The following is a 24,677-nucleotide window of genomic DNA, read 5'->3' as shown; positions in this document are numbered from 1 at the left end:
CAATTTATAACTATTACCGATGATCAGTTGCAATTTCAAAGAGAAAGGTAAACATGGGACAGATACTGCAGCTGCTGCTCAGGATGTCTCAAGAAACGCTATAACTCCCAAAATATGTGGCCTGACCCAAAGCATTCCATATGAAATAAATATCCCTCTCTTTTTATCGGTCAACCAGTCTCTCCGAGTAACACAATCTCTTAATTCTCTCACAGAGCGTTTTACGTCTTTCTTGTATTTGCGATTTGTTCTTCTGTTATCTATCAATAGTTTGTAAATCACTTTTTTGTAGAAACACGCGACTTATTTGTGAAGCAAACGAGCGAAATAAACTGCATACTAAATCGAATTAAGTATACCTAGTACTAGTATTAAGTTGCCTACTTTTTAAGCTCTGAATTTGAGTTGAATCTTTTTAAAATAGATCAAAAAATATTTATCAGTAAATAATAATAAAACTGTAAAAACATATATATTAAAAAAAAAAATATATTTATATTAGGCCCAATTTAAATATTTTCCACTTTTATGTATGCAAATAAATCGTATATTCAATTACAAGTGTGTCAAATGTTCAAGAACAAAGTAATAAATTGTCAGTCAGCCTCATTACAAGTTTTGCTTTAGAAAGATTTGAGTAAAGCCAATTGAAAGCAACTCATAAAGTCGTTAGCTATTACTAGATGTGTTCTGTATGTAAATTGAGAAGCTAAAATTAGTATATTTGTCGTGTGTTTATTTGTTTGGCCAGCACACTTGGCAATCTCGTGTTTTTAGCAATAACTAAATGCCAGTCTCGTGTTTTGACTAGAAGTGGGTGATGATAAGAACTTATACGAAAAACGGAAACACGTTTCACACTTTGGACTAGCGCCATCCGGGTTGACAATGGGTCAAATAAATATAAGGTTGCTCGATTCGTAAGTTAATACACTTTTTTCTTTATTCTCAAAATACAATTTACTGGAATAGATGAGATATAATAATAATGATCCTTAAGAAAATAGATGCCAACCAAATATTAAGTTAGATAGAGGGCCTGGCTAAATGCTAAATAATTTTTATCTAAGAGATTTTTTAGGTAATTTGTATAATACTTTGTCTTTTGGTTGAAAATTGTTTAATCGTCATAGGTTTATAGTTATCCCTGCACAGAAATATATTTTTTTTATGATTTCCTCCGATTAGATTTTACTAATTCTTGTGGCCATTGGCAAGGCCGTTGGCAGCTTTGAGTGGCTGAGCCTCTAAATTGTTGGTGTCATACATCTCTCGTCCCGTCTCCAGATAGACATTACCCTTGGTCTGTTTGCCGAAATTCTCACCATCGGCTATGGTCTCCAGAGTCGGCTTGTTGTGGGTTTCGGGTAGCAACAGGGAAAGTAGGCCAGCACTTAGCGACAGAGCACCACAGACAACCAATGGTAATGGGGTCCATATGTTGCTCAAGACATTAAGAAATGGCGCCAACATGTTGCTTATGCGAGCTACCATTGAAGCAGCACCCAAACCTACATTACGCACCACAGTCGGAAACTGTTCGGCCGAAAATATGTACACAGTGCCATAGGAGGCGGTGATGGCCAGCTTCCCGAGCATTGCGCATGCGACTATCAGCCAATGTAGGTCCTCAGGAATGACACTGGTAAGCAACAAGCTGATGCCGGCCATCAGCATGCAACCGCAGAGAATGGAACGACGACCCCACCTGTTGAGGGTGAGCAATAGGAATATGTAGGCGGGAATCTCTACGGCGCCAGAAATCAAAAAGTTAAGTAATACATTGCCACCCAAATTGTTGGTGTTCCACGAGAGTCCATAATATACGCCGCTTGTGACCAGCCAGTCAAAGAACAGGATTAAAGTCTTGCGACGCAAATTTGGATAACGAAATAGATCCCACATTGATGCTGGCTTCTCCTGATGCTCCTGATCGATTGGCTTGGCGTTCGGCATCTCGGATTCACCCTCATCAAGCAATGTGCTCAAGGCCTCATAAGTTACTTCCACACGATTAAAGCGAGCAGCTCTCTGGATATTAGCTATGGCGCACTCCTTGCGTCCCTTCGAGAGAAGCCAACGAGCCGATTCGGGTATGACCCAATAGTAGCACAAGAATATTAAGCCCGGCAACGTTAAGGCAATCTGCAAATTTCGCCAATCGTGCACAAAATATGCAAATACAGCCGTCAGCATATAACCGAGCGAAAAGAACATACACACAAAGATGCCGGCAAAGAGTCGTTTGCTTGGACCCACCATTTCCATGGCAATGACATAGGCCACCAAAAAGACACCTGATGTAGTAGCTCCCACCATTAGACGGGCCAGTGTGTAGGTGAAATATTCAGGAGCCATGGCCACAAGAAGTCCAAAGACCACCTGGATGACTAGCGAGGCAAAAAAGATCGGTTTCCTTCCATATTTGTCACTCAATTGGCCAAACACGAAACTGCCGAGAAGTACGCCCAACATAAACAACGAATCACTGGTGGCCGCCATAAATCCTCGGCCACAGACAAGATTCCACTCGGTCACTGCACTATTCAGATATTTGCTTTGATCGTAAATATAACTACTGCAACTATGGGTTGAGTTTCCGATCCGTGTCCAACTGCCATTATGATATTCCACTTCATATGACTCACAGGCGCCCGCCGATTTGGATGGATAAGCTATTTGCCATTGTTCCAGTGACAGCTCATACTCACCACCCACAGCCGTCTCCGCCGACGCAGAGTCGAAGGGCAAGGCACATCGAAAGTCCGGCTTGGCGAGAAGAAAGACTCCAGCCAATTTGTGAAATGCCACAGGAATGGAGGTAAGACATATCAATAGATATATAATCATCTGATAACGTCCAAAATCTCCCACCACGCCAATAGCCTCATCGTAGCCCATTTTAATACACTCACAAGGGACCCCGACCACAAGGTTCTATGTCGTGTGATGTCTCTGCTGTCTGCTGTCCGTTCAATACGAAATCTTTTTTCACTAATGCGGCCACTTGGTTGACGTGTACTTTGGTCGGATGTCGAGGCAATACTGACTGAGGCACTGAGGCTAGCTAGCTATGTAGCTTGCAGTATGCGTAAAGCAATTATCATCTAACACGTGTTTGCCAAAAAAAAAAAAAACCACAAAACCAACAGCAACAACAATACGAAACTAAATAATTAATGCGAAATCCGAATCGAAAACCGCAACGAAACAAATTCGGAACTTTTTCGTTGAACTCAGCTGACTTTATAGTCATATATGATGATGATGCGTCACCTTCCGCCAACCGAACAGAACTGAGGGAAAGCAGCAACAGAAATTGCATTTGCAGACGGAGGGAAAAACATGGCCAACAGAAAGCAGAATGAACTATAATATCTAGATACAAATGTGTGTATATGTGCCTGGCCATCTAAGATACTCGAAAACTCGAGGAGACGAAGACGAATGTGTGTCGGCTGTTCGGTTCTCTCCCCCACCAATTTTTTGTATTCCATGTCACTGTCTCTCTCCGCTCTCTCTCTCTCTCTCTCTCTCTCCCCGCTGTTCCTCTCTGGGCCTGGAAAGAATTGAGTATTTGGCTTTTGCCGGTTACTATTACCAAGTTTGAAATTCAACAAAAACAGGCAGGCGATAGGTTTCAGTTTGCCGGCAATAACAAAAACAGACAATGGGTTGAAGCAACCCCTAGAAAATTCTACACGGGAAAAAAATTTAACCTATGCATTACATAAGGGTACGAGTGCCTTTTAGAAATTGCTTGTAATTTACAAATATTTAAATTCAAACCGCTCGCAATAAAGATGAAAGAGCTGTCGCCGAACCAATGCCAAAATTCGGAATTCTATTTATCCTTCTTACGTACCTTAATATCCTTTAGTGTGTTCTCTTTATTTTAAACAATTTAAAAGGAATTTCAGATAAATACACTACAAAATTGTTGACTACCGGGATATACCATTTATTTAAGGGGCACAGTCAATATTTACTTTTTTTTAGGTACTTATAAATACCATTAAACATTTCTCATAGAAGACTTGTTTGACAATGTTCCCGTTTATAGTCCCCAAAACCCAGATAAGCCGATGAGAGTTACAAGCAATCAGAGACGAGTAAACATTTATTTTTTGGAAAAGAGAACGGCTTTAATTTCTCTCAGTGTATGAGGTTAATAGACTGATGACGTATGTATGTTTGGCATATTTAAACAGCCGGCATTGGACAATTTTCTTCTCTTTTTATTAAAAGTATTAAATTTATCTACCTCAAATTCTTAGCGATCTTGTGTAAGGGTTAAATTCTATACATGTATTTATACCTACATATACAGTAATCAATTGAGATTTGTCAAAGCCAATTAAAACTATCGTACGATTTCCAGATAGCAGCAGCCTCAATTAAGATCAATTAGTTTGGGTAACACATTCTGATTATGGTTCCAAAAATCAAACAAAATCGTACGATACAGACCGACTGGAGTCTATTGATTACTCTTTGATTGGCAAACATGGCCAACGAGTCATTTGATCAAAATGGTATATCCATTTGGTTGCCACTGTAATTAACAAGAGATTTGCAGTATAATCCCTAATGTTATTTGGAAAGAGCTCACCCCATTTATTTCCAAAGAGAACAGGACAAGCCGAATGGGCAGCTTCTATGTCCCCAGACATAGTGTTATCCAAATTGCGAAAGATCAATGCGGAACCCTTCTTGGGGAAATATGAAAGCCGTAGAAATGGAAATACAGTAGCCCCTCCTTGTTGCACATCCGTTAACTGAATTGTCAAATAAACTCGTTAAGTTAATCGGCAATATAAGGGATATTTATATTAACTTACGTAAAATAAAACTGTGGCTAACCTATCGCCATTTTTTGCCTTTAAAGGGAATATATAAAATAAATGAAGTCTCTAAAGAAGGTTAGACTTACATTTTCGTCAAAATAGTCACAATGCGGTGTATACTGACCACCCAAACCATAATTTATAACTTGCAAATCATCTGAACTAGTTGCCGTGACAGAGAGGTCTGTCATATCTGCCACACGCTGTGATATTGTCTCCAACAAAGAGACGCCAGTTTCTTCAATAAAAACACTATTGGATGTGCGATCAATATCAGCTTGATCTATGTTAAGTGTATGATTATACTGAAGACTACGTCTTATTTGGGGCGATGACATTATCTTTAGTTCCTCAATTTCGCTATCATGGAGAACATCATAGTAGGCTGCCACGTAAGGACTACGATTCAATAACTCCACCTTAAATGGAGCAATACGCAGAAAAGGATCTGCTCCGTATTCATAATAGCAGCTAAATCTTCTGGGTGATTTAAATTCTCCGCGGCAGCACTCCCGATGTTCAGGCCAGTAATGTCTTGTAACAGACTTTATCGGCTCGGAGTGTACGTAGAGGTTCCTTTCTGTTTCCCGCAATTCGCGGAATAGAACGATATCATGGTGCCGTATTAGAAGGGCCTCTTTAAGGACGTTCCAAGCTTCGACTTTCTTATCTACAAAACTCAATTAAACAGATGTTACTTCACACTTAGAAGTACTTACTTATTTTCAAAAGATTCCTGGAATAAAGCTTAGCGAATTGAACAGGATCAAGACCCAATAGAAGAAAGTATTTAAGTTGAGATTCTTTCAAATTTTGCTGATAGTTCCAGCTGAGATGAAACCATTCTAATGCCTCCTTGTAATATTTACTCCTCAAAGCAAACTGGGCTACTGCATAGCAGTCCAGGGCATCAAGGCTAGACCTTTTGATATACATAAATGTCAATTAGGTTCATTGTGACTTTCCTTAATTTATAGCAATTACTTGTACTGTTTCCCATTGAGTAATCCTTTAGCAAAGTCTTGTGGGGTAATCAGATAAACATCCAATAAGACAAATATGCTATATAATGCCCCGAGATAATCATCTTCAATGGGTAACTTGTGTCGCATCTCTTGAATATGATCTTGTGTCTCTGCAACAAAGAACAGCCTATTTACTGATCCTTATTGAATTTATGTGAACATTTCAAACCTTTTGCCAAATTTTGCCTTATGAATTGAAGCCACTTGGGCCAGTCCAAGTGCAGGCGTCGCAAACTTGAGAAATAATTGAACTGGTTATGTTCCTCGCCTAGAGTTAGCTGAGTCTCCATAAGACTAATGAATCTATAAGAATATTTTGAGCTTTCCGTGTGATATGTTCAAGAATATTTCAACACTCACTTTTTCATAGTCTGCAATTTGCCTTTCAATTCCGTGGCATACAGTTCCAAATCAGATAATAACGAATGTTTTAAGTCTTGCAAACTTATCATGTCCGATACTGACGATGAGTAATATTTAGCATCAATATTTAATTGACCCGCAACGCAGGAAACACATAATAACACCAAAAACAGGAATAAAAATTTCATTCTGCCTCGAGTTAACTGAAGTATGTAGTTAAATGAATTTATGTAAAATTTTATCAACTTATTGGCGAGACTGTAAACAATCGATCCACATTCTTAATGAAGTGTGAAATAACGTTAAACTGTAAAAATAATAAGTCAACTTGTCGTTTTTCAAAAATATAATCTTAAAATAAATTAACTCATGAACCTTCAGTCAATTTTTCAAATTTATGCAATATTTAAATTTTTTATTGTTTTTTATTTAAATATCTATGGGCTGATTCTGGACAAAATTTATTGGCAATACTAGAATGTAGAATTGGTGGGCGGCCGTTGGAATGACATAATAAATGAAAAACAAACTTTTTCATCTTATTGGCCAATTTCCATTTCAGTTTTCATTTTGTTTTCTCTCAGTGCAGACTCTTCGCCTAGACAGTGAGTTAACAGAACCCAGTATTTGAACCCCTAATTTAACAGTGTGGTAACATGTTGGAGTTGGCAAGAATTTACGGCGAGAGGGAAAAAATTTACGGCGAATTACTGGTCATACCCGATTTTTCCACTTTTCAACACGGAAATCTCGAGTAGTAGTAGTAATTTTAGACTTCCGAAGAACAAGAGTGAAGTCAAACAGTCTGGCAACGCAACAGTCAGCAGGCGTTTACCAACACTAGCATTTCCATATCCGCCGCGAGAGCGCGAGAGAGAGAGTACGTTGCTCTCTTTTGCTCGATTGGATGGTCGGAGTTCGACTCCGTTGTCGGAGTCTGACTCTTTTGTTCGATGTAATTTTGTCTTTCATTGTTTTTGTTTGTCTTTGCGGCGAGTTGGCAAAAAGTTAGGGCGAATATTCATATTTTAACGGCCAATTCGTCACGCTGAGCGAATTGATTTCGCCATGTTTTTATTTTTATTGTTGTTTTTGTTTTCTTCGTGGGCAGACGTGCGGTCGGTTGTCGGAAGATATTTAATTTTTGAACGAAAGAATTTAAATTATTGGCAGTTAGTTTTATTGTTTTATTTTTCAAGCAGCGAGGGCGTGCGGTCGCGATATCGGCAAATTGGATAAATTAATTTTTTGGCTAATCAAAATTAAAAAGTTTCATAAATACTAACGATTGCGCCTGCGCGCATGTCGGGATCGCAAAGTGTGTGATTGTGGCTTATAAATTTTTGTGAAGCAAAAACAAAATAAAAAATACATAAACAAAACACTCAGTTGAAATACGTCAACTTTTGTGTATTTTTTTCTGGCGCTCTTCACCGTTTTTCTTAATTTTGAGATTGCAGTATCAAAATTCTTGCCCCACCAAAGAAACCACGGGATTGAAACAGTTTCCCATTTTGTTTGTGTGTGGTGCGCGTTATTTATGTGTGTGTGCACCTCTATGGTCCTCCAGCGACAAGTGAAGTGATTTGATCCATAGAAAGGTTGAAGGTCGCTTGAGCTCCAAGCGGCCCCCCGTATCCCTGCAACACTACGCAACGGCGGCACGCAAGACGAAACCCCAGCGGCAGCAACAGGTAAGCATCTTACAATTATTCCTTAGACAACCTGTAGGCCTGAGAGTTTAATCCCCTTCATTCGTTCATCTTCTTTCATTATCTTTGATAATGCAAAGGCAAATTTTTTTTAAGTTTCTGCTTTTTTGTTAAATTTGTCAAAATGCAAAACTACTGGGACCTAATACACATACACATATGTGTGTATGTACACACGTGAGAAATTATGAAATATAAAAAGTATATGCAGAGAGGGAGAGAGCGCAGTCGCAACTGCCCTTGTCACCCCCGCCTGAATAAACAACCAAACCAAATGTCAACCATCCACCAATTCCATTCCCATTCACAGCTGCTCACTCCCGCACCGATACAGAAAGATATAGTAAAAGATGGCGAGAGAGGGACAGTCCCAAGGGATACTAAATATAGAGTCAAAAGCGATTCCTCAACAAATTTTAGTTGAGTCTACAGAAATAATACATATGTATGTATGTATGTATATATTTTATATCACTTGCAGTACATAGAATTAATGTACAAATCATTTATTTATGTATCCTCTTCCTTGGAAACCTCATCGTTTAGGCGTCATATCGTCGCGTCTCATGCGTGTTCCTGTCCAGAGTCAACGTCGTCTTCGTCGCCGTTGTTACCAGAACGTGCCCATTCGATTCTGCACATTTTAAAGCCAATTAAAAGGGCTTTACAATACAGCACAATGCCAACCAAAGCCAGATTATACACTTCCCAGATGTAGGGTATAAAACTCATACATACATATTAGACTATTTGTCTTCAAAATATTCAATATATTTTCTGGGGTTTGCAATCTGTGAAAATTTGTCACTGAAAAAAAAAAAAAAAAAAAAGAAATCTTTTCACAGTGGTATGTTGGATATGTTGAGGAAAATATACTACTCCGATGCTCTGTAAACGCATTTTTGCATTGCATTTTTCTATCATTCCCAGTAAAAAATAATCACTTGTTTGACTTTCTTAAGTTTGATTTCTTTGCCAATTGTAGGAAGTGTATAAAAAATTCGTTTCTTGCCAGCAATTTCTTGGTTTATCTACCGGTTAAGCATTGCTTGTTGTCGTTATTGTAGCTGTCACTCAGCCAAACCGAATATCCCTTCTCTCCGGCACCTCTTAGCCCAATGCCCACCCTCTGTTTTGGCCTCTGTCTTGTGTCTTTGATACCATGAAACGAGTAGAAAAGTGCTGCCCAAAGGGGACTTTTGCACGCGCCACAAAGAACCTACATTTAAGGGCTTGTGTATAGCTCTGACAGGAACTCAAATGTCGATCCTGATCAGAGGAGCATGCTTCTTTTTCCAGAGTTCAGCCAGCAGCTGCCCTTCCGAGGCATGCAAAAATTATTTTGCAGAATATTTAACTAAACAAAGCAAATTTGTATGTATGTATGTACATATATGTACATATGTATGTATTGCAATAATAAATCGAAACAAAAGAGAGACAACTTTGCATATGTATATATTTACAAAAATATTGCGGCCTAACCCCTTTCAGTTTTTTAAGTGCCCAGATGCGTTAGATGGGTTGGGATTTGCATATGAGACAAAAGTGAAAAAATAGTCGCTGTTAATTTTTTGTTTTTTTCAAGAGAAAGTCACTATGGGTGTGTGTGTATGTGTGTGTGTGTGTGTGTGTTGGTGTTTGTAGTTTAATTGCAGCTTTTGTTTTCTAGACAAATTAACATAATTTTTTATGTTTTTGCATCTTGTTTTCATCTGTTTTTGTGTGTTTATGTTTGGGTTAGCTTATATCAAATGCAAAATGGCAATGCATGGTGTGCCCCTTTTCCTTAATGAGTTACATTTCTTAATGAAATGCATGAAGATAGATACACACATATGTACATGTACATATGTGTATTTATCTAATGGCTAGAGTTTCCTGTTGTTACATCACGAACTCTAACGGTCAGCCAAGCCCCCAACCCTCCAAATAGTTACGTCAACTTCCGCTGTGGCACATTGAAATATATCTTAAATTAATTTCGCGTTTTAAAACCAATTATTCCATGAGAAATATTACATTTCATTCTAATTCTTGAAGCCCAAAATCAATCACAAAAGTTTGCGATTTCCCATGTCAAAATTTGCCAACTCTTTATTTTTTTTTTAATGGCTTGCAATCTATTTATAAATCTTGTAATAATTAATTTCCATACAAGCTGAGATAACTTTAGACAGAAAGCGATTATTAATGACATTGCCATTAGGCTAAAAATATGTTTTTTTGAATAAATTCCGACTAGTGTGTGAATATTAGAGACTTTCTATTTTTGTAACATTTCAATCACCTGAAACTTCCCTTTGTTTCCACTTCTTTATTTCGTTTTGTTTGGTGGGCCAAAACAAATAACTGCACTGTTAAATTAGAGATAAGATTAAATGTTGAACGATAACAACAACAAATAAAGGCCAAAAGTTTAGTTAACATCGGCCAGCACACAAAAAGTAACTCCTAAAATGTTTACCAATCAAATAAATATATGTATATGTATATCTTTTTTTCTGTATTGCTCATTTATTTGAATATTGTTCCACATCAAGTACATACATATATAGGTCTGGCAAGTGCACTTGGCCAATGGAATGAGCATGAGGAGAGGGAGACGGTGAGGATAGACGTGAAACATATGGTTAAAATCTGTAAACATGTGTTGACCCCCTCCTCGAATGGCTTACCATGCCCCCTATTTCTCGCACTCTTTCTGTAGGAAAAACTGTTGTAAACAAGGAAACGCCAAGTGTTAAATGGTTTCAGCGTATTTCTTCATCAAGAGTTTTCCTCTTTTCATTTTGTTGTTTTTTTTGTTTCCTTCGTTTTCCTTTCTTTTTGTGCATTAATTGGTTCCACTTGCGCGACGTTTAACTATCGACAAAAATCCAATCCAATGTTTTTAGTCTTTGCAGTTTATTTTCTTCCAAGTAACTCGTATGAATGGACAGACGTTGAACTTCACTGCACTGGAAAAACTAAGCTCTGCATTTGCGGGGGGTCGCTACCGAAAACCAAAATATATAAAACGCTCCGAAACTTGTTTCGCTCGTTGATTTGCGCATGCTCAGCGTTTTTTGTTTTTTTTTTTTTCACTTTACGGTACAGTGAACTTTAGCCCGTAAACAAAACAACAAAATGAAAATGTTTTAAAAGCAGAAAGACGAAACGTACAAATCATGTTCCTGTAACGCGCTTTTGGGGCATACATTTTGTTACAGCTGCAGCTTCTCTATTGTTGCAACAATATCTTGGGCGCCCTGTCGACCCCCGCTTAACTTAGGGCTAGTTAATACAGATGACTCATCAGCATTTTCTACTCCCCATTTTGGCATGTGGCAGCTGCAAATAAATGGATAGCAACTGGTTCAACTGGTTGCAAATCCCTGCCATGAATGCGCTCGGTTGGCCTGGCCCCCGCGAACCTGTCGCACAGTTAGTAAGTGTGTCCACGTCCCTGAGTTCCCAGTTCCCAGTTTGGTAGTTGAGCCTGTTGCGCTTGACTGGTTGAACTTGATATTGAAACGATTTGGTCAAAGAACTGACCAGCAAAAGCGTAACTGGTTTTTAGATTCTTCTTATACACTTTCCCAAAAACAAGTAAACAGAGTACATTAACTTTAACAGAGAAATGGCAAAAACACTAAAAGAGCATCCGTAGCTTAGACTTAATTCTGTCACTATTCAACTACAGAAAGCGTCCAATTTGAAAGAATATTATCATGTCGTTGGCTACAAAAAGTGTAAGGAATTAGGGCCCGAGGTTCTGGCCGGGCCTAAACAATTCCAAGATCTTTTGTCGTATTACCAAGACAATGTTCATAAAATTCCAATGAAATGCCCAGCGATTTATTATTTTGCTAACGGTTATTTTTCGTTCTCATCGCGCTTTTATTTCACTTCTTGTCTTCTCTTTTTTTTGGGGCCAGCTCAGACAGTTCTTCATGGCTTGTAGGTTCAGAAAAGTGTCGCAATTATTACACAATTTTCGTGGTTTTTGTTTATGTCTGTTTGTGGCTTGCCTTTTTCTGTGCCACTGGCAGCTAATACGAAATGGTTTTTCATTTTTCTTCCACAATGTAGGAAGAATGGTAAACTAGCTTTTGTTATTGTCTTGCTTTCGGTTATGAAATTATGGCAATTGTCTCAATCTCTTTGTATGCCATCGGTAGAAATAGGGCAAAGTAGGAAGAAAAACAACAGATACTCTTTGGGGGGCTTGTGTAAGACCACATTTTGCATTTCGAAAGGAAAATCGATTTCTTTTCAACTTAATCTAATAATTATTGATTCAATTTCATTCAATCAATTTTCAATTTAAATTGATTGAGACCCGTTCGGTCTTCTTCAACGGAATCATCTTTGAATAATCATCAGTCTCAGTTTGAAAAGATAAATCGAGAAAGCAAACGCCTAAAAAATTCACTTTTGTTTCACATTGGCTGATCTCGAGAGTTATAAATTAGTTTTCCCCTCGTGTGAGAGCAAAGAAAGGCTTAAACTCTTGTATTTATTTAACGCAACAAATTCGTATTGCGCAATGTGCAACAGAATACATAACAGTGTGGCATACATGCAGACATAGACATAGGAGCAAGCATATGAATCTACAAACAATAGACGCATAACGAACAACAACAACGTGATTGTTAATTATTCAACACAGGTAACGGCCACAAAAACCTTTCCGTACGCTTTGCTTTATGGTTAGTGGGTTTAGGCCAAACGGAAGGAAGCCTGACTTTAACCGCAGTACTACATTAGAACAGTTTTTTGAATAGATAATAGTCTCTCCTGCAGTAATTCATGTCATTCATACATATGTATGTATGTACATATATTACAACAATTAGAACCAAAAAGAGGCAGTCAAAAAAAAAAATATTATATGTATGTACATATTTATTTTTGATTATTGTACAAAAGAAAGAAATCGTTTATTTTCCTCTTATAATTGTTAAAAAAATGCAAAACAAATATTAAATTTGTACAAGATTTTGAATCAAAATTTTCTATTTACTTACATACTTTATTAAAATAACAATATTGTCTTGGAAAAATTCCCAAGAATTAATCTATAAAAATTAAAAAAGAAACGTGAATTTTCTCAAGACCCAAAATTATTAAGTAACATAGAGGATTATGAAAAAAAAATGTTTTTTATTTTTCCCATTGAAAATAAAAAAAAAATTACATTTCACTTTTGACTTGTCAGGTGTGGGGTTCGAACCCACGCTCTCTCTCGAGAACCAGAGCTTAAATCTGGCGCCTTAGACCGCTCGGCCAACCTGACTTGTGTCTGCCTGTGCTCCGAATGTGCTACATGAATATTTCATTCTCGCTCAATGTGAGGGTAGTTTTGTGTTACTTGTTAGTTGTATTTTCATGTGAGTTAATTGTGAAATTCAATTGTATAAATTCTATATATAATTTTATTCTAAATTGATTATCGAATGCATTACAAGTGGTCTAAATAAATTTATTAAATAAAAAAATGTTTTTAAATAATATTTTTTCAACAAATAATACGAAATAGTTAAAAAATTAGTTGAAAGTTAGTCCTTGACCCTGGAGGGGATTTGAACCCACACTGTTTGCAGCACAATTCGTTTCTATGTTAGTTTCTATATATAGAACACGAGCGATAGCAGGCTATATAATGTATATATAAACAAAATTTGCCACTTTTTGTTTGGTTTCTCGTATCGTTGTTAATCTGAAATAATAAAAACGCTTGGGCGAGGGCCAGTCCGGCAGACAGCTGATAGTCACACAATGGAGAAGGTAGAAATACCTCACGTCACCCCTGGCCAACCCTCGCCATTGCCCCGTCAACCCCTTTTTGTAACAACAGTCAGTCACAGTTCAGTGCGATTTCTGATTTCTCTCTCTGTTCCTCTGACCTTATCTAACGTTGCACAATGCAAAAAGCTTATCTAAAAGCTTTATGGGATGAGATCTGAATGCAAAATCTGAGGGTCTTAGGTACTAAATCTTATTCTAGCCCTTGCACGAGTCAAAAGTATGGTCAACTTTATTTGACACATTATGTGGGCGGGTGTAAGTTATACCGGAAATTGTTGCGCCAAACTGAAACTTTAATGTATATAATTGTATTGTATTGCGTTAGAGAGAAAGAGTCATCATGCAGCACAGAGTTTACTTCCTGGTGGCTTCGGGCTAAACTTGAGGTTGAAGTGTTTTTTGGGGACCATTGTTCGCCCTGAATTGGAGCATAAACAATATGATCAGAGGGAAGAGGCATACAGCACTCACTGACAATACACACATCTCTGACACGCAAATGGAATCATTACTGTGACACCCACACACAGACTCACACAGAGAGACTTGTGGCAATTGCGGATTCGGCGCAGTAACTTAACTGGAAATATCGTTTACGATATTTAAGCAATAACAACCCTCTCCCGGCAAGCGAAAACATCCTGCCCAGAATCCGCAAAATTCAGTGCATTTTGAGAGCTCATTGCAGTCAGTTGCCCCATGTGCCACGTGTCGCATCTGTTTGGCATCTCTCGTGCGCTCTCATTCTCTCACTCGCGCGGCATCAACACGGGGCGGGGTGTCCACAAAAAAAGGAACTCGGTTACTGGGTGAAAACTGCACCACAACAACAACAAAAACAGAAACAACAGCGAATTTTTTGTCTTTGTTGCCAAAGTGCGTCATTTGTGCAAAGTTTAAAATCTTGCATACCTAAATTTAATTGTCCATCTGCTTGGAGTCTGCTGCATCTGCCTTTAATCTCTCATCTGTTGCCATTATAACGTTGTAATGTAGGTCAGAAATTGCAATCAACACCTATTCGAGGAAATTCGATTAAAATTGAATTAAATGCGAGTCGGTCAAAGCGTAATCGTAGTGAAATCATCCAACGTTTCGAAAAGTGAGAAAGCAAAGTGAAAAGCAAAGTGTTTAATCGATAGTGAAAATCCAGTCCAAAAATTGCACAGGCTGTTGTCAGGCCCAACCAGGCACAACCCCTCAAGTGCTACACCCTTCGTATATCCTCTTATTGTCTGCCTCTTAGGCGGTAAACGTTGGGGAAAAAAAAAAAAAAAGGGAGTTGCCCTCTTGTTGTTATTTGGTGCATTGCACTTTAATTAACCTATTGAGAGAGATATATTTACTACAAAAATGGATTTCTACTCGAATACTAATAACAATCCTAACGCTGGTGAGTTAAATGATCTTTAATTAATTGAAACTTTATTGGCAGAGGAAATTTCCGTAATCTAATCTCGAGACGAAATGAGAGCCTGTCGTTATTTATTTTTATGGCGTTTAATTATTAAACTTATTGTTAGATATAAGCCAAATGACTTGTTAAATGTTGTGCTTGAAACAATTGTACGCAGTTGACTTTTATAGCACATCTTTCTTTCCATCGATCATTACAGAAAACAAAGAGTTTATCTTGATTGACCGATAATAATTTCGGCCAAGTGTGTTGGCCCAAAACACGCTGGGTCTTTCTCTTGAAGTTCAGTGCAATTAGAAACCTTGCTTACTATGGTGCTAAATCAAATCTGAATTGTATGATAGAATATAGTCCAAAGGAGTTCAATTGTCCTGACCAATTAAAAACAGATTTAATCTAATTCTACTGCATACAGCGAGGCATAAAGGAAGTAGAATTCTCTTCAGTCAGGTCATTAGCTCCTGAAACCAAATTTGAGCCGTGACCATACAGGTATTGTCATGCGATTCGAAATCTGTGATATGTCTACTTGGCACTTTGCCTAATGCATAAAGCATTAAGACTAGAATACAAACATTGTACAGCCATGCCTTCAATTTTAATACAGGAAAATTGCAATAATAAATCACAGACACGCAAAGGAAAAGGGCGAGCCTGTCGGTCGGACGGTAGGTAAACATTCTGTCTGATGATATCATGTGCCCACACAAAAACAAAACATAACTACACAAGTTTGAAACGCGGCCGTTTCTAAAGAGGCGTCTGCTTTTACTGGCTAAGCTTTTGGCTAATTGGCCGGCCCTTTGCTTGCTTTGACTTGGTGTCATGTCATGTGCATGGGCCTCGGGTTACGGTTTCGATGCAAAGCAAAATAAGCCTGTTAGCTCTTTTTTGTTTCTTACCATTTGCAGTTCAATCTTTATGTCCATTTACTGAAAAAGACCTGATGGCGGTGGCTTCACATTTCATAAGCTCTTGACGTCTTGGAGCATGACTTGCGGCAGGCTGATTCTCTCGTCTGTCTGTCTCTTTGTGTCGCCCATTTATGGTAGCACCTTGGTTTTGCGTTTTGTCTTGCCTGGCCTGGCCATTGTCAATGTCATCTTGAAGCCGTTTCCTCCCGTCATCAAAGTCATTTGTGCTGCCACTCCTGGGTCGGTTGGGGGGACTGGGAAAACTGAACTCTTCTGGGGTACATGCATTTCCATGCCATCCCATGCAATGCAATCAGCAAGAATGCTGCCAGTCAACTTCTCTTCAAAGTTCTCCATGTATGTGTGTATAAACGGCCATCAAATGTTGCATACAACTGCTTGTCTCTCTCTCTCTCTCTCTCTCTCTCTCTATTTCTGTGTTTCCTAGGCAACTTCTTCTTTATACTTCAGTTTTATTCTTTCATTCTATAATTTATGCCGCTGTCGCCTCCTCCCTGGCCAAAGATTCGAGTGCTCAGACAAATTGCCAACACAGGAGGCGACAACATTCAACTCTTTGTTGCTTTCTTGCATGTGTTTGCCTTCTCCATATCATCATCATCAGCATTTCATACATTTTCTATATGTATGTACATATGTACTTAAATACTCTCTCACTCTCTATCTGCATAATCGAGATTATGTTAAATTGCCCTGAAAAATTGTTGTTAATTTCCTTGGCACATTATAAAGCAATTGCAACAGCCGCCATATGCAAAAGGTTAAGTTCCACTTTCTTTAGAGACCAAACTGGGCTAATTATGATGGACTGGATTGCAGTTGTTACACAGATAAAAGAAAGAAAAAGAAAGAAAAACGCGATACGCCTGAAGTTGGGTTCAATAAAATTGGTAATAACACTTTGAGACACTCGTGAGTTTGATAATAGTTTCTTTCGAGTCGGGGGAAGAACCAGAACCAAACGTGACGCTGTGAATAGATTGTGGATAAGGTTCTCTCTCTATCCATTTGGGTTACAAATTTCAGTTCAGCTGTATGATTCATCTTAAAATTAGAATTAGAAACTCTTTAAAGATATTGTTCTTAAACCACTTGGCTAAAGTAATAAATCTTCCATTGTAATTAAAGTGAAAGCCCATTAGTTTATTTCCATAAAGATCTGTAATCATTAAATGGAATCTCTCTTTATAACAATTACTATTCTCAGCATTGGAACACCCACAATACTTCGTAGCGCGCCTTTCATGGCAATGCGACCCACTCTCGAGCTCTCTCTCTATCCCTCACTTTGTATCTGAGATCTCTCTTTGTTTGACTCATTTAGCAAAATGAAATAACGCTTAACAATCATTTAATAATTTAGCACTTTTTTGTGTATTGTTGCAAATTTATCTTAATTTATGCGCGGACTGCGCGACGGTGGGGGAAGATTACATTTCAGTTGACATTTCCCCCAAAGCTATTCTATTGTTTTTTACCCGACAACAACAAAATCTTTTCGTTCTCATAGTGTAGTTACCCTCTACGATTCGAGGCACCATTAACCCAGCGAACTAAATAAATGGATTTCACCTTGACGCGCTGCGACTAAAACAATTGTCAACGTCATTGTCTCGCTTTCCGAAATGAGATACTCTCTCTTGCTCTCGAGAAAGATACTTTTTGCGGTTTAGTTGGATGTGGTGGGGGCCATTGCAGGGTAAACATTTCCTAGGATTGTTCTCACAACACAAGGTCATCATATTTGTTTCGTCTTACAGTAGTTTGATTTTGTTGTCAACACCTACACGGTTGGCGGAGTTGGGGCCGTGTGTGGCTTATCATTAAACCAGCGACGCGTCGCAACCGCCCATGAGTCAGTGAGTGCATGACCAAGAAAGGTAACCAATGAATAGACACACATATAAACGGAAAGCAAAAGAAGCAGAAAACTGAAATTGCCACAGCGACAGAAGAACACAATGAGAAGGTGAGATTGGGAGTGAGTGTCTGTATGTGTGTGTGTGAGAGAACAAGTTAATAGCTGAGAAAACGTTAACTCTCACAGAACCATGGCCATAAAACACCGGTTCGAATACACTGAAAAACGGCAAAAATGGCCCTAATGACGCCAGTAACGTCAGATAGGGAGCGTACCCGATTGTAAGACAGAGAGAGATAGAGAAAAAGAGAGGAGTAATGGTAGTAGGTACACGGAGGCGATCGCTCGCCTATCGTTCTCCTCTAGCACCTCAGTTGCTATTCTGAACTCTGACGACGCGGCTCACACAGTGTATTTTATTTTTCCACTTGGCATACACAAATGTTGGTATTGCGATAAGATTTTTCATTTTGATTACAACTGTTTAAAGCCCACTGATTTGCTCTAGACATTTGTACTAATAGTCATCGTACTTCTTTTTTCCCCCTTTCTCGTCTGCAGTGCGCAAAATGTTGGAGGACACCCAGTTAGTGTGGGTGAGAGATGCCAACGAGGGCTATATACAAGGACGGATTACAGAGATCGGTGCCAAGGAATTTGAAGTGACACCCATCGATCGAAAATATGCCAAACGCACTTGTCACCACGATGATATACACTCCTCATGCGATGGGCCACAGGACCACGATGATAACTGTAAGTAATCCCCAAAATTTATACAAAATGAAGTGACTCTTATGTAATCAGTTGGAGGGTAACAAAAATATTCAACCGTTGTAAAAAACATTTGGTGTTTAAGATGTTTGGCAGATACTTCAACTAGTAAAATTCTGCAATGTGTGGAATTCTTATTTTTTGAAATGTTTTGCTTAAATGTTAAGCTAGATAAGCTGGCAACGATTCGAAGAATACCCAGAAATTTTCTAATATCAGAGAAATTTCAGCTTTATTCTTTTTATACGTGAGCGAAAACTTGAATGATTCGAATTAGAGTTTTGATTGCTCCAATTCCATTCCTGCCCCTGACCAGGTGAAAGCAGTTAACCGACCTCACTTTTGCTCTAATTTTCCAGGTGAACTTATGCTGCTCAATGAGGCAACTTTTTTGGACAATTTAAAAACACGTTATTACAAAGACAAGATCTACGTGAGTAGTTAGCTCTTAACAAACTTGAAAAGTACTAAACAAAAAAATTGTTTCTAACCCATTTATAGACATATGTGGCCAACATACTGATTGCTGTGAATCCCTATCGTGAGATCAAGGAGCTGTATGCCCCCGATACGATTAAGAAATACAATGGACGTTCCCTGGGTGAACTTCCGCCGCATGTGTTTGCTATTGGTAAGAGTGGACTTCACTGAGCGCATAACAAGATCATTATCATGATATTAATTACTTCACACAGCTGATAAGGCCATACGCGATATGCGTGTCTATAAGTTGTCGCAGTCCATTATAGTATCGGGTGAATCGGGTGCCGGCAAAACAGAGTCCACTAAATATTTGCTCAAATATCTATGCTACTCACATGACAGTGCTGGGCCCATCGAAACAAAGATATTAGATGGTAAGTAACTAGTAAAATTCTAAAAGCCCCTCGCTCTAGAGATTTCTTTTCTTTTCTCTGACAGCTAATCCTGTATTGGAGGCCTTCGGCAATGCCAAGACAACACGTAACAACAACTCATCTCGTTTTGGCAAATTCATTGAGGTCCACTACGATGCCAAGTGCCAAGTGGTGGGTGGTTATATCTCACATTATCTGCTCGAGAAGAGTCGCATCTGTACACAGAGTGCCGAGGAGCGCAACTATCATGTGTTCTACATGCTCCTGGCTGGAGCTCCGCAACAATTGCGTGATAAATTGCATTTGGGCAAACCAGACGATTATAGAGTAAGTGTTCTCTTTGTTGCCGCCTCCTTGATCTAATCCTTTCCCATTTTCTTTGTATAGTATCTGTCTGGATGCACACAGTACTTTACCAATGCCAAGACCGAACAATTGATACCTGGCTCACAGAAATCAAAGAACCACCAACAGAAGGGTCCGCTTAAGGATCCCATTATCGATGACTATCAACATTTTCAGAATTTAGATAAGGCTTTGGGTCGCCTGGGTATGTCGGAGACAGAGAAATTGGGCATATATTCGCTGGTCGCTGCTGTCCTGCATTTGGGCAATATTGCCTTTGAGGAAATACCCGACGATGTCCGCGGTGGCTGTCAGGTTTCAGAGGCTTCGGAGCAATCTTTGACTATTACAAGCACTCTACTTGGTGTGGATCAAACTGAGCTGCGTACCGCTTTGGTTTCACGTGTCATGCAGAGCAAGGGTGGTGGATTCAAGGGCACGGTTATTATGTAAGATGTCAAATGATCTTTTGTAGTTTGATGGCAAACTAAATAACTCATTTTTCGTTTGTAGGGTTCCTCTTAAGATCTACGAGGCAAGCAATGCCCGCGACGCCTTGGCCAAGGCCATTTACAGCCGTCTATTCGATCGCATTGTTGGTCTGATCAATCAGAGCATTCCCTTCCAGGCCTCAAACTTCTATATTGGCGTTCTGGATATAGCTGGCTTTGAGTACTTTACTGTCAATTCGTTTGAACAGTTCTGCATTAACTATTGCAATGAGAAACTTCAGAAATTCTTCAACGACAACATTCTCAAGAACGAACAGGAACTATATAAGCGAGAAGGTCTCAATGTACCAGAGATAACATTTACCGATAATCAGGATATTATTGAACTGATCGAAGCCAAATCGAATGGCATATTCACACTCCTCGATGAGGAATCCAAGCTGCCAAAACCATCGCCCACACATTTCACCGCCGAAGTGCACAAATCCTGGGCAAATCACTATCGCTTGGGTTTGCCGCGCTCGTCACGCCTCAAGGCCCATCGCACGTTGCGCGATGAGGAAGGTTTCTTGGTTAGACATTTCGCCGGAGCTGTTTGCTACAATACGGAACAGTTCATAGAGAAGAACAACGATGCATTGCACGCATCATTGGAGGGACTTGTGCAAGAGTGCGAGAATCCATTGCTGAAGACTCTATTTCCATCGGGTAGTACCACTTCCATACGTGGTAAATTGAATTTCATATCTGTGGGATCCAAATTCAAGACTCAATTGGGCGAACTGATGGAGAAACTCGAGCAGAACGTAAGTAAAATATAGAAATCAATAAGCTTCCTCACTTACTCTCTTTTAACTTCTTTCTCTCTCTCAAAGGGCACCAATTTTATACGCTGCATTAAGCCCAACAGCAAGATGATCGATCGTCAATTTGAGGGCAGTCTGGCTTTGGCCCAACTGAAATGTTCGGGAACAATTTCTGTGCTGGAGCTGATGGAGCACGGTTATCCATCACGTGTCCTTTTCGCCGATTTGTATAGCATGTACAAGTCAGTGTTGCCCCCAGAATTGGTTTCACTACCAGCTAGAACCTTTTGCGAGGCAATGTTCCAGTCGCTCAACCTAAGTGCCAAGGACTTCAAGTTTGGCATCACCAAGGTCTTCTTCCGGCCTGGCAAGTTCGTGGAGTTCGATCGCATTATGCGCTCAGATCCAGAGAATATGCTTGCGATTGTGGCCAAGGTAAAGAAGTGGCTGATACGTTCCCGTTGGGTCAAATCAGCGCTAGGAGCTCTATGCGTCATCAAGCGTAAGTTTTTGCCAACTCCTTTTCATTAACCGAGAGTAATATATTTATGCTACAGTGCGCAATCGCATCATCTTTCGGAATAAATGTGTCCTGTTGGCACAGAGGATTGCTCGCGGTTATTTGGCTCGTAAACAGCATCGTCCACGTTATCAGGGCATTGCCAAGATCAACAAGATTCGTACCAATACACAAAAGACAATCGAAATTGCAAGCGGTCTGAAGTTAGGACGCGATGAAATCGTTGGTGGAGTCAATGATATTTACAGGCAAATAGATGAGGCCATTAAAAAGATCAAGGTGAGTTGAAAATATATTCACTTTTAACATGTTCACTAATGGGATATTCATCATTTCAGCTCAATCCTCGTATTACCCAGCGTGAAATTGATTCCATGTACACAGTGGTCATGGCCAATATGAACAAACTCACTGTGGACTTGAATACCAAACTGAAGGAGCAACAACAGGCCGAAGAGCAGGAACGCTTGCGCAAAATACAAGAAGAACTGGAACGTGAACGTGCCGCCAAGGAAGCAGAAGAACTTCGCCTACGCGAAGAGGCCGAAAACAAACGACTGTTAGTAGTACCAAGCCACTTATATAACTCACTCTCTAATCAAATCTCCATTCAACAGCAAAGTGGAAATGGAAACACGACGCAAGCATGCTGAAGCGCAACGTCTACGCCAGGAGGAGGAGGATAGGCGTGCTGCCTTAGCATTGCAGGCACAACTCGAAAAGGAGGCCAAAGATGATGCCAAGTATCGCCAACAACTCGAACAGGAGCGCCGCGATCATGAACTAGCCTTACGTCTAGCCAATGAATCCAATGGTCAGGTGGAGGATAGTCCACCTGTTATACGCAAGTACGTACACAGATTTACTATATCCATTGTATTGTATATATCTACATATATATGAAATTGATTCTTGAGTATTATACAAATAATCTAATGAACTCACCAAAATGTTTTCCTTCCCTCCTCCACCCTCGACACAATCCGCAATCAATCCCGAAAATACACACACTCACACCCAACCCAAACACACACACACACTCGACACACACACACACAGTGGTGGTGTGAATGACGCCTCTCCCATGGGTTCCAACAAACTGATCAGGTATATAGCACGCTTTACAATTTATTGTATTTGTTTTTAATTTATTCTTACTATTTTTTGTATATTTATTTTCCTTTTGCTTTTAATTACCTACTTGCTTTCAAAACTAATTGGATCTATTATGTAAAAACAAATTGAAAAAATCATCTTTACCTTTACCTTTATCTTTACTTCTTTCTTTCTTTTGAAAAATCAAAATATCTAAACAAGTTTCTCACAAGTTGTGTCAAACATTGCTTCGCGGTATTTGAATAAGTGAGTTGGTGCTGGTTTTAGAAAACTTTTCATAACTTTTAATTAACACACGGAAATCATAGTGTCCACTTAACTAAAGCATAATTACTAACACCTGTAATATAGATATATAATTGGCCTAAATTAATCATTAGTTAAAGTAGTTATACTGAATTGTTTTGATCTAAATCCCATTTGAGAATTCTTTCAAATGCCATCGATAACTCACTTTGTTTTGCTTGAGCGCTTCTTTGTAATGTGATGTAATTATACTATTATTATGATTAACTAATCGGAAATGGATTTACTCCTTAGATCGGAGAATGTACGAGCTCAACAGCAGGCGCTGGGTAAACAGAAATATGATTTATCCAAATGGAAGTATTCTGAATTACGTGACGCTATCAATACTTCCTGTGATATTGAGCTACTGGAGGTAAGTTGATGGGGTTACATCCACATTTTTGACAATTTGGCAACTAAAAGGGGCGTTTCGTTTTTAACAGGCCTGTCGTCAGGAGTTCCATCGTCGTTTGAAGGTCTATCATGCCTGGAAAGCAAAGAATCGCAAACGTACCACCATGGATGATAATGAACGCGCTCCACGCAGTGTCATGGAGGCGGGTAAGTTGTACACATCGATATTTATGGAAACCAATTTAATCTTGATGCCTATTGCAGCCTTCAAGCAGCCACCAATTGTGCAGCCCATACAGGAGATAGTAAGTGCTCAGCATCGCTATTTCCGCATACCTTTTATGCGTGCCAATGCGCCGGATAATAGTAAGCCTCCAAAAAAGATTTACCCTCGTTTCAATTAAGGCTAATTGCGATTTCTCTTTACCTCGTAGCTAAGCGTGGCCTGTGGTATGCCCATTTTGATGGTCAGTGGATTGCTCGTCAGATGGAACTACATGCCGATAAGCCACCAATTCTTTTGGTGGCCGGCACCGATGACATGCAAATGTGCGAACTAAGTCTGGAAGAGACGGGCCTGACCCGGAAGCGAGGCGCTGAGATTCTCGAGCATGAGTTCAATCGCGAATGGGAACGTAATGGTGGCAGGGCCTACAAGAATCTTGGCGTTGGTGCTAACACAAATGGTCCACTTGCTGCTGGCGTTCAAAAACCATAAGCCACACATCTCCAACTGTTTAGGAACAAAATTTATGAAATGAAAATTCTAATATATACGTTTCAATGGTCTAAATTATCAAACAGTAAAGAAATTCCACAATATTTTTGCATGAATCAAGCGAAAACAAACAAAATTCGTTGATAAAAGCAACCGCGTCCAATTTAAATCTAGTAAAATATCAAGATATATATATTTTAATTTGAAAAATTCAGTTTTTTAATGCGCCCAGACTGTGTATGGAAGAAAGTTGGCGTCGGGGGCCTTATATATGCATCTCTTATATTATTTACTAAGTATGAAATCAAATGATAAAAAACGAAAACAAAAATTTAAAAAAAAAAAAATGAAAATGGCAAGTTGTATTTAGTCTATAATGGATTCTATTTAAATTGTGTATTTAGTTCACTGCGATACATTTACATAATTGCATTATACATACATATATATAAATATATATTTACAGTATTTTAAAATAAAAATATTTGAAA

The 24,677-nt window shown here is 39.1% G+C and overlaps 2 protein-coding genes, 1 long non-coding RNA gene and 1 other non-coding gene across 8 annotated transcripts; 1 reads left to right on the top strand and 3 right to left on the bottom strand.

The window, feature by feature from the left end:
• Positions 1–933: 933 nt before the first annotated feature.
• LOC137585583 (organic cation transporter-like protein) lies at positions 934–3,276 on the bottom strand. The gene has a single exon (XM_068301404.1). It carries the CDS (start codon positions 2,899–2,901, stop codon positions 1,195–1,197), a length of 1,707 nt encoding a protein of 568 aa, XP_068157505.1. The 5' UTR covers positions 2,902–3,276; the 3' UTR covers positions 934–1,194.
• A 2,378-nt stretch (positions 3,277–5,654) lies between these two features.
• Positions 5,655–6,417, bottom strand: LOC137585619 (uncharacterized). Its single transcript, XR_011033606.1, has 4 exons — positions 6,233–6,417; positions 6,042–6,175; positions 5,832–5,982; positions 5,655–5,769 (listed from the first exon to the last, which is right to left on the bottom strand). It is a non-coding gene; the product is annotated as an uncharacterized lncRNA (long non-coding RNA).
• A 930-nt stretch (positions 6,418–7,347) lies between these two features.
• On the top strand, positions 7,348–24,302 carry jar (Myosin heavy chain 95F jaguar). 5 transcript variants are annotated; one of them, XM_068301376.1, is made up of 18 exons: positions 7,348–7,929; positions 18,518–18,712; positions 19,090–19,163; positions 19,232–19,361; positions 19,426–19,587; positions 19,652–19,914; positions 19,975–20,381; positions 20,446–21,190; positions 21,260–21,692; positions 21,748–21,989; positions 22,049–22,269; positions 22,328–22,558; positions 22,770–22,817; positions 23,028–23,072; positions 23,367–23,487; positions 23,558–23,675; positions 23,733–23,834; positions 23,903–24,302. In XM_068301376.1, the coding sequence occupies exons 2-18, from the start codon at positions 18,526–18,528 to the stop codon at positions 24,184–24,186; spliced, it is 3,813 nt and encodes a 1,270-aa protein (XP_068157477.1). In that variant the 5' UTR covers positions 7,348–7,929; positions 18,518–18,525; the 3' UTR covers positions 24,187–24,302. The 5 variants fall into 5 exon arrangements, with proteins under 5 accessions (XP_068157477.1, XP_068157475.1, XP_068157479.1 ...); XM_068301374.1 differs by lacking the exon at positions 7,348–7,929 and adding an exon at positions 14,441–15,136; XM_068301377.1 differs by lacking the exon at positions 7,348–7,929 and adding an exon at positions 18,343–18,399.
• Positions 13,148–13,231, bottom strand: TRNAL-UAA (transfer RNA leucine (anticodon UAA)). The gene has a single exon. It is a non-coding gene; the product is annotated as a tRNA-Leu (tRNA).
• Positions 24,303–24,677: the final 375 nt, after the last annotated feature.

The sequence above is a fragment of the Drosophila tropicalis genome, unplaced genomic scaffold (assembly GCF_018151085.1).
Source record: "Drosophila tropicalis isolate 14030-0801.00 unplaced genomic scaffold, ASM1815108v1 contig_878, whole genome shotgun sequence".
Classification (NCBI taxonomy): Eukaryota; Metazoa; Arthropoda; class Insecta; order Diptera; family Drosophilidae; genus Drosophila; species Drosophila tropicalis.
Note: the sequence above shows the minus strand (reverse complement) of the source record. Positions and strands in the feature narration are given on the sequence as shown.

What these genes read in the sequence shown, in the direction of transcription:
- LOC137585583 (XM_068301404.1), bottom strand. Translation starts at nt 2,901, where the DNA reads ATGGGCTACGATGAGGCTATTGGCGTGGTGGGAGATTTTGGACGTTAT.
- jar (XM_068301374.1), top strand. Translation starts at nt 15,097, where the DNA reads ATGGATTTCTACTCGAATACTAATAACAATCCTAACGCTG. An exon ending in ACAGGACCACGATGATAACT is followed by an intron (nt 18,713 to 19,089) that starts GTAAGTAATCCC and finishes CTAATTTTCCAG; the next exon opens with GTGAACTTATGCTGCTCAAT. An exon ending in TTCAAGGGCACGGTTATTAT is followed by an intron (nt 20,382 to 20,445) that starts GTAAGATGTCAA and finishes TTTCGTTTGTAG; the next exon opens with GGTTCCTCTTAAGATCTACG.